This window comes from Dioscorea cayenensis, chromosome 12, assembly GCF_009730915.1.
Source record: "Dioscorea cayenensis subsp. rotundata cultivar TDr96_F1 chromosome 12, TDr96_F1_v2_PseudoChromosome.rev07_lg8_w22 25.fasta, whole genome shotgun sequence".
Taxonomy (NCBI): domain Eukaryota; kingdom Viridiplantae; phylum Streptophyta; class Magnoliopsida; order Dioscoreales; family Dioscoreaceae; genus Dioscorea; species Dioscorea cayenensis.
In genome coordinates, this window is record NC_052482.1 from 14551585 (window position 1) to 14565537 (window position 13953).

The window sequence follows — 13953 nt, forward strand, 5'->3', positions numbered from 1 at the left end:
AGGACCTATTCTATTTTCATGCTTTCATCTTATGAATGGCATTGACTGGTAAGTTAGCGACCATTAATGTTGTATATATGTACAAAAGTTTACTTTTGTTATAAGTGTTGAGCTACACATATGATGCGTGCATGTCACAATAGCAACCTCGACAGAATAGAGGCTGAGGCTGTACATCGAAATGGTTTCGGAGGTGATACACAAGATATTGAGCGAAGGGAGGGGAAAGGATGGTTTTTTTTTCTGCAATGCCTATTTTTGCATTGTTTAACGGAGGCAACGGAGGCAATGCTTGTTTTTAATTTTAAATATAGATATTTTGGTGTTTAAAAAAATATAAAAATATAAAAAAATAAATGGACTTGAAAGTTGAAACTTTTTGTTTCCGCCAAAAATAAAGGGGTATGTATGTCTTAAAGAGGTCGAAGATTTTTTTTTTTTTTTTAGCCCTTTTCAATTTTTCAAATATATATATATATATATTATTGGACGAAAATGGTATCAATCCTATGCTATCATAATTAAAAACAAATTAAACAATCTTCCAAAACTTTTGTGTGTTTTAGCAATTATCAAATAAAGATTTGACACTTAACATTTAAAACGGCATAGAAATTTCAATAAATCTTTTAATTAATGAAATAATAAAAAAAATGATATACTTATCTATTTTATTATTTACTACTTAAATAAAGAAATTATTGATTTTTATTTTTACATACATTCTCTATAGTTTTTTTATTTTTTATTTTTCTAGATACTTTAGATAGTTTATTATTTTATTTTCATTAATGTCAATTTATAAATTAATATAGTTCTCTATGTATTATTTATTTCAATTAATTATTCATAGTTTTAATTAAATAAATGTTATTTATTTGAACTAAAAATAATAATTATTCATCTAGAGGTACTTCTCAAAATTTAGCCTTTTATATGACAAATGAGTGTAGTATTGTCATAACATTAATTAAGCTTTTTTATGAGTTCATGTAATATTTTTCAAATATATATATATATATATATACAAAATTATAATTTTTTTGTCCTAATTTTTTTAAAACTCATTTTATATGATTGCAAGAACCTGGATTTATCAAAGTGTTTTAATTATGATGTCTATTGGTACTTTTTATTGTTGATATTCAATTTGTATAATAAAATATATTTTTAATAAAAAAACTATAAATTAAAGCACAATAATTCAATCAATCAAAATTATTAATAAGTCTATAATGATTAATCGGTTAACTAGTCCAATTTGTCAATAGGGTTGCTGATTAATTGCCCCTATCAATACTGAATGGGCGTTATTTATTTGATAGGGATATGCCTATACAAAATTATTAGTTGGTAAACATCTATTCACCCTCCCTAGGGGTGGCAAAAATTCGGGTCCGGACAAAACCGGGTCCGGACAACTACTAATATAAATAGAAAAACTTGTGTCCGGACCCGGCTGGTTTTAAATCCCGGACAAACTTGGTATGTCCAATCCCGTTTATTTTTAAAAATCGGGTTGTCCGGATGTCCAAAATTTTTCCGAATTCTATAAGTTATTTTTTTAAGTTCGCTCAAATATTAAATTATACAAAAAAATAATTTAATTCACATTAAATGTAAAAAAAAAAAACATTAATAATCCAAAACTCAACTCAAATTATAAAAAAATCTAAGTCTTAATAGAAAAAAACAATAGATGTTTAAAGTTTTTGTAAGAATGGGACTTTGAAAAACAAATGGGCCCAAGATTGTGGGCTTTTTAAAGTTTTAGAGGTTAAAAGGGCCCGGTTGTCCGAATTTCTATGTCCGGACCCGGCCCGGATTTAAATCCGGACAACCAAGCCATGTCCGGACCCGGCCCGCATTTGCAAACCTTATGTCCAAACCCTTTTTATTCCGGGCCGGCGGGTCCGAACAGATTATTGCCACCCCTAACCCTCCCAACTCTAACATGTCATCCATCTTATATTCACTTTTATATTAACAATCATTGATTCATAATTAATATTTTTTTATTTTAAAATATTACTGTTTTATTAGATTGAGTTTTAATTTGAAATATAAACTGTGAATATATAGTGTGTATATATCACTTATTTTTTCATAGATTTTGAAATAAATATAAAACATATTTCAAATTTTAACTAAATTAACTTGAGCTGTTGTTCAGAAAAGAGTTGTCTAGTGTTGTTATACACTCACTTATGCTTTGATTCATAATTAATATTTTTTTTATTTATAATATTATTGTTTTATTAGATTGAGTTTTAATTTGAAATATAAACTGTGAATATATAGTGTGTGTATATCACTTATTTTTTCATAGTTTTGAATTAAATATAAAATATATTTCAAATTTTAATTAAATTAATTTGAGCTGTTATTCTGAAAGAGTTGTCTAGTGTTGTTATACACTCACTTATGCTTTGCTTATCTATACGAGGTGACTTTCATGTGTAAATGAATAGGTTAAGTGAAGTTGCTAAAGTCATATTTTTGGCATAAGAGCTGAAGATTGAGACAACTGGATGGGCAATTAATCATTGGAAAAAAATTTAGTGTGTTCCAAACACAAATGGATGGGCACCAAAGTTATTAAATTTTTTTTTTTGGCTGAATTTCAATTTTCCATTAGGATTAACCATTTTGATTAGTGAGTATGTTATCGTGACAGGGCACAGCTAAGTATGCACTAGAAAATATTTTCTAGTGTTCTTCTGTAATATATTCACCTACTTGTGATTATATAAAGACTTATAGATGTTTTATCTGCAAGATTATGGTTGCTTGAATACTATTCATGCATTTAAAAAAAGGTATGTGTAAATTTTCTTACTGATTTATTCTTTCTCTTAGTCCAACCATGTGTTTACACTACACTAGAAAAAGGTTTTAGAGGCGGTTTTCAAATCCTATAGAGGCAGGTTTAACCGCCTCCATAGCTTCAACTAGTTTTAGAGGCGATTAAAACTGCCTCCAAAACTAATAATTTTTAAACTCTCTACATATTTTATATGGTTCTAAAAATTGTATATCTTAGAGGTGGTTATAACCTTCTCCAAAGCTAATAATTATTAAACTACTCTTCATACTTTTGGAGGCATTTAAAACCGCCTTAAATACTAATATTTTTTAAAAACCTCACTTTAGTTTTAGAGGGGTTATAATTGCCTCAAAAATTAATATTTCTTAAAATCCTCATTATAATTTTAGAGGCGGTTATAAACGCCTCAAAAACTAAACATTTTACTTTTTAGAAGCAATTATGACCACTCCTAAAACTTGTTTATTAGCTTTGAATATAATATATTCCTAAATATTTATAAATAAAATCTTTTGAACCACAAATGTACAAGTCAAATCTTGCAACACAATCATAAGCATGCTAAATTCAATTTCTTGCAACACAATGTATTTTGCTTAATTACACAAAGTTAAAGATATCACACCATTTTATCTACATCGATTAAAATGTATGTTTTTTGCTTAATTATACAAAATATAGAGTGTCTTGTAGCCTCCTAATCTTCAAGCTTCATCATCCTTGACTATGAGTTCTCCTACAAAGGTAAATAAACATTGTTAAATAAAGAACTATAATTGTAATTAGAGTCAAATAAATAACTATTAAATGATAAAATATAAAATTCATAGCATGCAAAATTTTAAATATATTTTTTTTCTAGAAGTGAGAAGAATAGAAAATATGCTCATAAGAAGCATTTAGATACTTAAAAAACTATTAAATATTGACATACGAAATTCTTAATATGCAAAGTCTTAAGGTTTTTTTTTTTGCATAAAAAACATTGATAGTTATTTTTTGCATTTCTCATGTGCTTCTAAAGGAAAAAACATGCCATCCCACAAACAATAATTTATCAAAGTTCTTTGCCATCTTTGATGGCATACAAGAAAAAGCATATCTATCAATATTTGTGCAGGTTCTTATGATCTAGGTTTGGCCAATCCAGGTTCACTTATCACAGCTTGAATAAAACCAAATGCCATAGCACTAGTTGTAACATCATTCAAGAGGCCCTGAAAGAATAATGGTGATCTTAGTTGTGTGTAGGATCTTCATTTTCAAGCAAAAAAATTAAAGGTTTAAAGGTCAAACCTAAATCCAATTATGCAACCATAAAGTAATACCAATTTTATTATGCACACAACACAAATAATAATTAATGTCAAAGGTTGCTTAAGGAAGACTAAAAGGAACATAAACAATAGATATAAAGTTCATTTTACCTATGGATCAACAACATACACCATAAATTGATAAAAGACGTGCTAGACATGAATGTTTAGGTTTTATAGTGCTAGATATGAAGAACAGAGATTCCTATTTTCAGATTGCCATATCAATGCAATGGAAACTTCAAAATCTTGATGCATTAGAAATTTGAAATTGATGTGCCTTGATATACTACTGCCAATAACAATTACTTCCACTAACATTATCAGAAGTTTGACCAGAGAATTGAATATTAGTTTTCTAACAAACATAAGAACCTACACAAACTACAATAATTGATATACAATTGGTGTGAATCCCACAAGTGTACGGGGTTGCCAAGTAATACCTCATGTAAACACGAGGATCGTATTCCTCGGAGTCAAGGATCTACTATTACTCCTTCGCTGCCTACTTTCTAACCTAACTCTTAATTGATGGGAATTTTTCACTTAACTAGATAAAGAAAATAAATAAATGGGAAAACACAAAGTGAGGGCTAAGGCAAATGACAACTAACACAACAATGAGATGAAAAGGGCCATGGAAGTGGATCCCCTTAGGGGTCATCATGATACATGAATAAATGTCAAAACATGCAAAGTTGGTTTGGACTGAGAGATTTCTAAATTAGATCAACCCCAATCTCTTGGCGATTGAACCCTAATTCCATACTAGTGTTGATCGGAATCTCTTCCGGATCAACTCTCCTACAATTGCATTAAGAACAAGGAACTCCACAAGTAAGAGTAAACACATCTGGGTCTACTCTTAAGAGTCAGAGGACTACCAACACCTGATCTCTCAGTGTGTTGCCACAAGCAACCCCTTCTAATCCATTCAAGATCTAATACATGTGAGTAGGTCGCATTAACATGTACAACTCATAAAAAAACTATGGATTTCTCCACATATAATTCTAGCATGAAAGCATAATGGAGTAAATCACAAACCAAAGCAATGCATTAAATTGAAGAACAATTATCCAAGATACATGATAAACCCCCCAAGGTTCACTGACATACGGTGGCCTTGGGGGTCTAGTGTGCATCAAACAAGTATCAACAAAAATGTAAGCTAAAACAAAGAAACAAGTCATAAATGACACTCCCTAGGTGAAATAATGATGAAGATGAAGTAGATCAGGCCAAATAACGCTTCCCCCTCCAAAGGTTGCCAAATGATGCTTTCTCCTTCCGAAGGTCGCTTCTGGGTCCTAAGAATAGCTCTTCTTCCAAATGGTGGATTTCCCCTCGATATTGGGTGTATTGGAGCCTCAAAGATCCTTGAAATTTCCTCAAAATTGTGCTGCCATTCCTAGATCTTCTTCTCTTCTCCGGTGGCCATGCTCTCTCTTTTTCAGCCCTAAAAATCTTCATTTATATGTTAGTAGTTAGATTCATTCATATAATTGAATGGCTATATATATATACATATATTTAACTAAACTTTGCAAATAAAAGCCTATTGAATTTATTGAAGTACAACTCACAACAAACATATATGTCGAAACATAGTGAAATATATATGAAATTAATTTTATCTTCTTATAATAGCTATAAACCAGGATCCGCTAACAACGACAAGACATAAACCTTAATATATGCTGATACAAGTTTTGCATGTTTTGCATTGCAGACATTGTAAACTTACTAGTTTTAAAATCATATTATTTTTAATTAGTTAGTTCCATCATCCATAATGACCTTTGACATAATTAGGTTATATTTACATAAAAAATGACAAACCAATAAAAATATCACATAACAAATCAAACTCCATCTGTTTATAATTAGGTTATATTTACATAAAAATGATAATAAATTTTATTATTGATGATTTGTGTTTAGATATGGTTGAGTAGAATTATAGTAAGAATGTTCCTATCTGTTCACTCCTTTCATGTAAAAATGAGAATAAATTTTATGATTGATATTGTAATATACTATGTCCACACAAAGACGGTGAAAAGGAAATAGAGTACCTAAATATGCATTTTTGGACTTAATGAGACGGTTAACATGTAATAATGTCTATAGTGTGATGTTTGATCAGCTACTCTGTGTCAATAAAGTGGCGCATATCATCATTTCTAGTTCTAGACTATGAAAGATAAGCGTAAACAGTCAATTAGTCAGACATGGACTTGAATTATGGTGGCTTGAAGAGCATACAAAACTATATAATAGATAAAATGCTAATATAATGGATAACAAATTTGATCAAACATGGACTTGACATAGAAAACACACCAATGAAACTAAAAATTCAAATGACTAGCTAAACAAACACACAAAATGTCCATCTAGCCAAACAAGACCAAACAAGATTATTAGGATTGCCAGCAGACTAGGAACTAGACTTCATCAGCATGCCCTCTCTGATCTGATGATGCACTTCCAAAACATACATACAAATTGCTGCTAGACTGGAAAAAAAAAGCTATCTGTATAGACTTGCAATAGCAAGTGAAACAGCAAGTACTTAACCTCTTTCCTCCCACAAATTCATAGCATACAATCATTAGGAAACAATTTATGTTTTCCAAAAACTATATTGACAACCTCCTCCCTTAGACTCATTCTTGGCGCCAAAGCATCTTGCTAGTACACTAAAAATTATAACATTAGGACCAATTTTTAGGATTGCCGTTAAATTGATTGCTATGTTTCATCAGAGATAACCTCAGTCAGAGCACTTAAATTTTAATTATTTATTAAAATTATTTTTAACTATATAAACTGAATATTGACAGTAACCAATAAATTAGACATAATAGTTAAAAGTTAATAATTTAAACACTTGGATAAAATTTCGATCTAGCATATTCATATAAAATGATTTTAGAATAATCCTTAAAAATGAATTAGGACCAAAAGAAATTATAATTTTGTAAGATTTATATATATATATATATGAAAAATATTACATGAATTTATTAAATAGCTTACTTAAAGTTATGAGAATGTTACACTCTGTCATATAAAAGGCTAAATTTTGAGAAAATATCTCTGGATGAATAATTGATTTTTTTTAGTTTGAATAAATAACATTTATTTAATTAAAATTATGAATAATTTATTGAAATAAATAATACATAGAAAACTATATTTATAAAATGATTATAATGAATATATATATATACTATTGAAAGTATGTGAAAATATAAAAAATAAAGATTGCTTGTATCTTGACACCGGTATGCGTCCACAAATAAAGTCATATAAGGTGGTAAAGAAAGTATTAATAATTTTAAAAAAAAAATTAGATTAATCAATCCACAAATAAAATATTTTAATAATTACAAAAAAAAAAGATTGGATTAATCTTGATTTTTTAATTCCATTTTGATGGCATCACCATTTTTCAAAATTAGATATATCTAATCTATTTTTTAGAAATGCAATAAGCACAAATATTTAAAAGTATGGCATGCAGGTAGCATTGAGGTCTTGCATGTGCATCTTCATTCAAGTAATACAGAGATTGTGCTTCAAGCAGTTAGCATATCTAAGGACTTGTAACACCATTGTGTCCAGTGCATTTCAAACCCAAACATTAAGCTTCATGTAAATCAAGCCTTTCACAATGAAACCAGTATCGCTAAACCAAAAACCTTTGGCAATATATATAATTAATGCTATATATATATATATCATTCATATATAAAATAATATTTATTCTATTAAAAATGCTCTTCCAATCTACACGCGTTCTTCTATTACAAATCTCCTTTATTCATTAATATAATGTTAATGTTACATATTTTTAATTTAAAATATCATAAAATAACAAATTGAGCATGTTCACTCTGTACAGATGCTTCATATGAATTTAAAATTTATTTATAAACTATTTAAAATAAGTCACCCTAAGGATATAACTCAATAATTGATCGGATACCTAAGAAGTGCGTAATTTTATAATCTGTGAAGCTTGCAGATAAAAATATATTATGTCATTCACGTTTATTTCTTTCTTTGCCACTTTAGAGACACATCACTAATAAATCACAAAGTAGTTGAGTTTCTTCTGCACAAACATGTTTATTCGTTACGGCTCCAATCACCATATCAATTATAATAATTTTCCCACCATCTGCTCTAGGAGGAATGGCTTCCTTGCAACGTTGCAATATTTTGACACACTCTTCATTGTTCCAGTCATGTAAAATCCACTAAAATAAACATAATTAAAACATGTATTAGTAATAACAATTTAATAAATTTTACTGGACAAAAAATGAATGCATAAGCACTTATCATTTGTTCTAGTAACGTCTTTTTAGTGTTATCATTGTTTCTCTATCAATTTATATATCGCTAATATCTATGGGAGTATACGAAGTTATCGGTTATCAGAACAAACATTACTTGCATGATTAGCAACTCAACATAATTTTTTTTATGATCCAAGTTAAAATAATAATTATTTTATCTTGTTATTTTTTTTTCCCGTTAATCTTAGTTTAATATTATGCAAGATTATCGATCCAAATAATTTAGCTTTCATCAATTTTTCCATTATCCATTTTAAATCTAATTAAATATATAACTACGGAGATAAGGATTAGGACCAAGCGCGACTCACGAGTTCCTGACCTAAATCCAAAGCAAACGCAATTTTCAGGTTGAAATTAGATAGGTCCTCACAGGGCGCGGGCTAAATTGTAATCCTGGACTTTATGCATATTCAATAAAAACAAGTCGTTTGCGTCAACAAAACCAAAGAGATGCATGAATAAATACCTTCAATAAAACAGCATTTGCATGAGGGACAGACGCAAACATGTCACCTCCAACATACGCCACACCAGGTTGTTGATCTTCCATGGTATAAATCACATGAGGGAGATCAAACACAGTGCACTTAATCCCCGGGAAAGCATGAGCTATAACATGTAACAATGTCTATAGTGTGCTGTTTGATCAGCTACTCTGTGTTAATAAAGTGGTGCATATCATCATTTCTAGTTCTAGACTACGAAAGATAAGCATGAACAGTCAATTAGTTAGACATGGACTTGAATAATGGTGACTTGAAGAGCATACAAAACTATATAATAGATAAAATGCTAATATAATGGATAAAAAATTTGATCAAACATGGACTTTACATAGAAAACACACCCATGTAACTAAAAACAGTCAAAATGACAAGCTAAACAAACACACAAAATGTCTATCTAGCCAAAACAAGATTATTAGGATTGCCAGTAGACTAGGAACTACACTTCATCAGCATGCCCTCTCTGATCTGACTATGCACTTCCAAAACATACATACAAATTGCTGCTAGACTTGCAATAGCAAGTGAAACAGCAAGTACTTAACCTCTTTCCTCCCACAAATTCATAGCATACAATCATCAGGAAACAATTTATGTTTTCCAAAAGCTATATTGAGAACCTCCTCCCTTCCACTCATACTTGGAGCCATAGCATCTTGCTAGTACACTGAAAATTATAACATCAGGACCAACTTTCCAAGATTGCTGTTAAAATGATTGCCATGTTTCATCAAAGATAACCTCAGTTGGAGCACTTAATTTTTAATTATTTATTAAAAGTATCTTTAACTATATAAACTGAATATTGACAGTAACCAATAAATTAGACATAATAGTTAAAAGTTAATAATTAAAATACTTGGATAAAATTTTGATCTAGCATTCATATAAAATGATTTTAGAATAATCTTTAAAAAAGAATTATGATCAAAAGAAATTATAATTTTCTAAGATTTATATATATATATATATATATATGAAAGAAATTACCTGAATTCATTAAATAGTTTACTTAATGTTATGAGAATGTTACACTCCTTTGTCATATAAAAGGCTAAATTTTGAGAAAATATCTTCGGATGAATAATTGATTTTTTTTTTTAGTTTAAATAAATAGCATTCAATTAATCAAAACTATGAATAATTTATTAAAGTAAATAATACATAGAAAACTATATTTATAAAATGATTATAATGAAAATAAAAAAAATATACTATCGAAAGTATCTGAAAATATAAAAAATAAAGATAGCCTGTATCTTGACACCGGCATGCGTCCACTTATAAGGTCCTATAAGGAAGTAAAAAAAGCAATAATAATTTTTTTAAAAAAATAAGATTAATTAAGCCACAAATAAAATATTTTAATAATTACAAAAAAATTAGATTAATCTTGGTTTTTTAACTCCATTTTGATAGCATCACCATATTTAGTATTAGATATAGTTACTTTATTTTTTAAAAATGCAATAAGCACAAATATTCAAAAGTATGGCATGCAAGTAGCATTGAGGTATTACATGTGCACCTTCATTCAGGTAATACAGAGATTGTGCTTCAAGTAAACCAAGCCTTTTGCAATGAAACCAGTATCGCTAAACCAAAAAATTTGGCACTATATATAATTAATGATATATATATATATATCTTTCATATATAAAATAATATTTATTCTATTAAAAATGCTCATCCAATATATAGGCATTCTTCTATTACAAATCTCCTTTATTCATTAATATAATGCAAATATTACATATTTATAATTTAAAATATCATAAAATATCAAATTGAGCATGTTCACTCGATACAGATACTTTATATAAATTTAAAATTTATTAGTAAACTATTTAAAATAAGCCACCCTTTTTAAGGATATAACTCAATAATTGATCGGATACCTAAAAAGTGAGTAATTTTATAATCTGTGAAGCCTGCAGATAGAAATATATTATGCCATTCACGTTCATTTCTTTCTTTGCCACTGTAGAGACTCATCACTAATAAATCACAAAGTAGTTGAGTTTCTTCTGCACAAACATGTTTATTCGTTACGGCTCCGATCACCATATCAATTATAATAATTTTCCCACCATCTGCTCTAGGTGGAATGGCTTCCTTGCAACGTTGCAATATTTTGACACACTCTTCATTGTTCCAGTCATGTAAAATCCACTAAAATAAACATAATTAAAACATGTATTAGTAATAACAATTTAATAAATTTAACTGGACAAAAAATGAATGCATAAGCACTTATCTTTTGTTCTAGTAACGTCTTTTTAGTGTTATCATTGTTTCTCTATCAATTTATATATCGCTAATATCTATGGGAGTATGCGAAGTTATCGGTTATCAGAACAAACATTACTTGCATGATTAGCAACTCAACATAATTTTTTTTATGATCCAAGTTAAAATAATAATTATTTTATCTTGTTATTTTTTTCCCCGTTAATCTTAGTTTAATATTATGCAAGATTATTGACCAAATAATTTAGCTTTAATCAATTTTTTCATCATCCATTTTAAATCTAATTAAATATATAACTACGGAGATAGGGATTAGGACCAACGCGACTCACGAGTTCCTGACCTAAATCCAAAGCAAACGCAATTTTCAGGTTGAAATAAGATAGGTCATCACAGGGCGCGGGCTAAATTGTAATCCTGGACTTTATGCATATTCAATAAAAACAAGTCGTTTGCGTCAACAAAACCAGAGAGATGCATGCATAAATACCTTCAATAAAACAGCATTTGCATGAGGGACAGATGCAAACATGTCACCTCCAACATACGCGACACCAGGTTGTTGATCTTCCATGGTATCAATCACATGAGGGAGATCAAACACAGTGCACTTAATCCCCGGGAAAGCATGAGCTATACTTCTTGCCATAATTCCAGTGCCACCACCAACATCGACCACTGACTTCAAACCCTTGAACACATCTCTGCAGCTCGTCATAACAACATTACAAACAAATTTTGAATCACTAGCCATCCCTTCATTGAACATCTTGTTAAACTGCGGCTTCTCACCGGCTACATCCCAAATCCCTTTTCCGAAATAAAACTCAAACGGATTCCCCTTATAAGGGCTCTTGAACCATGGCCCCAAGACATTTGAAGAGTCACACATGGTAGGATCTAGGAGCAAGGTAATTAAAGGGGTGATGCTCATGGCTTCATCTTTTAATAAGAGATGGGATGCCGGTGTAAGCATATACTTTTTGGCACCTGAATCATCTTGTTTTTTGGCAAATAACTCTAGGTGAACTAGAGTAGTCATGAAGCGATCAAAAGGTTCAAACTTTGATGGAGGGACTGAGAGAGCCGAGGTCAGCTCGGAGAGCTCCATTGGCTTGCCATGTTTCTTGAGAACATCAGCGATGCCGAGCTCCAGTGAACACTTGAGACACATGGATTTCAAGTAGCCGAACGAGAGGTTCCAAACTTGTGCATGGGCCTCCACCAGTTCAGCAGTGGTGAACTCCATCTCAGCCATGTATGTGTGTTTGTATTGTATGAAATCTAAATGTCTTAAATTTTTGTTCTCTCTTTCACTTTGAGTTGTTCATGGAAGGAGAGAACTGGTGGGTATATATGGTGTCTTGAAGGAAGTGATAAGAGTTGTCGTCCATGGAAGGATAGGAAAGTAACGCATGGGCCATGGGGCATGGGACATGGGGCATATTTAAATATTATTTATTCAATAAATTATTCGTTGTTTTAATTAAATAAATGTTATTTATTTGAACCAAAATTATCAATTATTCATCTACAGATATTTCTCAAAATTTAGACTTTTATGAGACAAAAGAGTGTAATATTCTCATAACATTAATTAAGCTTTTTACTAATTCACGTAATCTTTTTCAAATGTATATAAAATTCTTATAAAATTGTAATTTATTTTCGTCCTAATTTTTCAAAAATCATTTTATATGAATTTTAGAACTAAGCTCTATCCAAGTGTTTTAATTATTAAATTTTAATTATGATGTCTAATGTTCTTCTTTATCATCAATATTCATTTTGTATTGTAAAAAAAATATTTTTAATAAAAAATTAAAAATTAAAACATAGTAACTCAATCATTGAAAAAGGTTAACATGTAAGCCCAAAATGGTTAATCGCTTAAAAAAGTCCAATTACTTCGCTTTTACATGGTTCATCGCCTTTTATCAAAAAGTGGATGGCTATTAATCTGATACAAATATGTTTATACTAAATTACTAGCTCAAAACATCGAAGGAAAATTCTCAATGTAAACATCTATTCAACCTACCAACTTTAACAAGTCATTCATCATATATTCATTTTTATTTTAAATTCCTTGATTGATTCATATTAATTAATATTGTTTTATTTTGATTTTTTAATTTTAAAAATTACTATTTTATTAGATTAAGTTTTAATTTTTAAATGTCAATTGTGAATATATAGCGTGCATACATTACTTATATTTCATAGTTTTGAAACAAGAATAAAATATGTTTTAAAATTTAATGAATTAACTTAAATGTTTAATACAATCCGCACATAGTATTAATTATAAGAGTAAAATAGTTAAAATAATTTAAAAAATTATATAGTTAAATAATTTAAATATTTAAGAAATTAGTATAAAACTAAGCTCACTACTCTTATATAGTAGGGACCATATTTCCCTATCCAATAAAATTATTAAACAAACAAACCCAAAAAATGCACGTCTAATTTTTTTGTGAGTGCATAATTGTAGTCTTTTCTTTATGAGTAATGATAACTATTCTAAAACTATGAGTGCCCTTGTTTTTATGAAACCACTTGACGTGACAAATCATATATGGCACATCATCTAATAAGGAAAATAAAAAACAATATAATATCTAAACTATTTGGAAAATGGAAAAAAAAATAAATTAAACAAATGTTTATGA

The 13953-nt window shown here is 29.3% G+C and overlaps 1 protein-coding gene across 2 annotated transcripts; it reads right to left on the reverse strand.

The window, feature by feature from the left end:
• Nucleotides 1–10891: 10891 nt before the first annotated feature.
• On the reverse strand, nucleotides 10892–12582 carry LOC120274027 (trans-resveratrol di-O-methyltransferase-like). Of its 2 annotated transcripts, none has more exons than XM_039280773.1 (2): nucleotides 11769–12582; nucleotides 10892–11143 (listed from the first exon to the last, which is right to left on the reverse strand). In XM_039280773.1, the coding sequence occupies exons 1-2, from the start codon at nucleotides 12534–12536 to the stop codon at nucleotides 10895–10897; spliced, it is 1017 nt and encodes a 338-aa protein (XP_039136707.1). In that variant the 5' UTR covers nucleotides 12537–12582; the 3' UTR covers nucleotides 10892–10894. The 2 variants fall into 2 exon arrangements, with proteins under 2 accessions (XP_039136707.1, XP_039136706.1); XM_039280772.1 differs by having other exon boundaries at nucleotides 10892–11200.
• Nucleotides 12583–13953: the final 1371 nt, after the last annotated feature.

Bases quoted from the DNA above. Each gene is read 5' to 3' on its own strand.
- LOC120274027 (XM_039280772.1), bottom strand. From the start codon at position 12,536: ATGGCTGAGATGGAGTTCACCACTGCTGAACTGGTGGAGGCCCATGCA. The intron at 11,201-11,768 runs GTATTTATGCAT...TGTTTATTTTAG, and splicing joins CAAATGCTGTTTTATTGAAG to TGGATTTTACATGACTGGAA.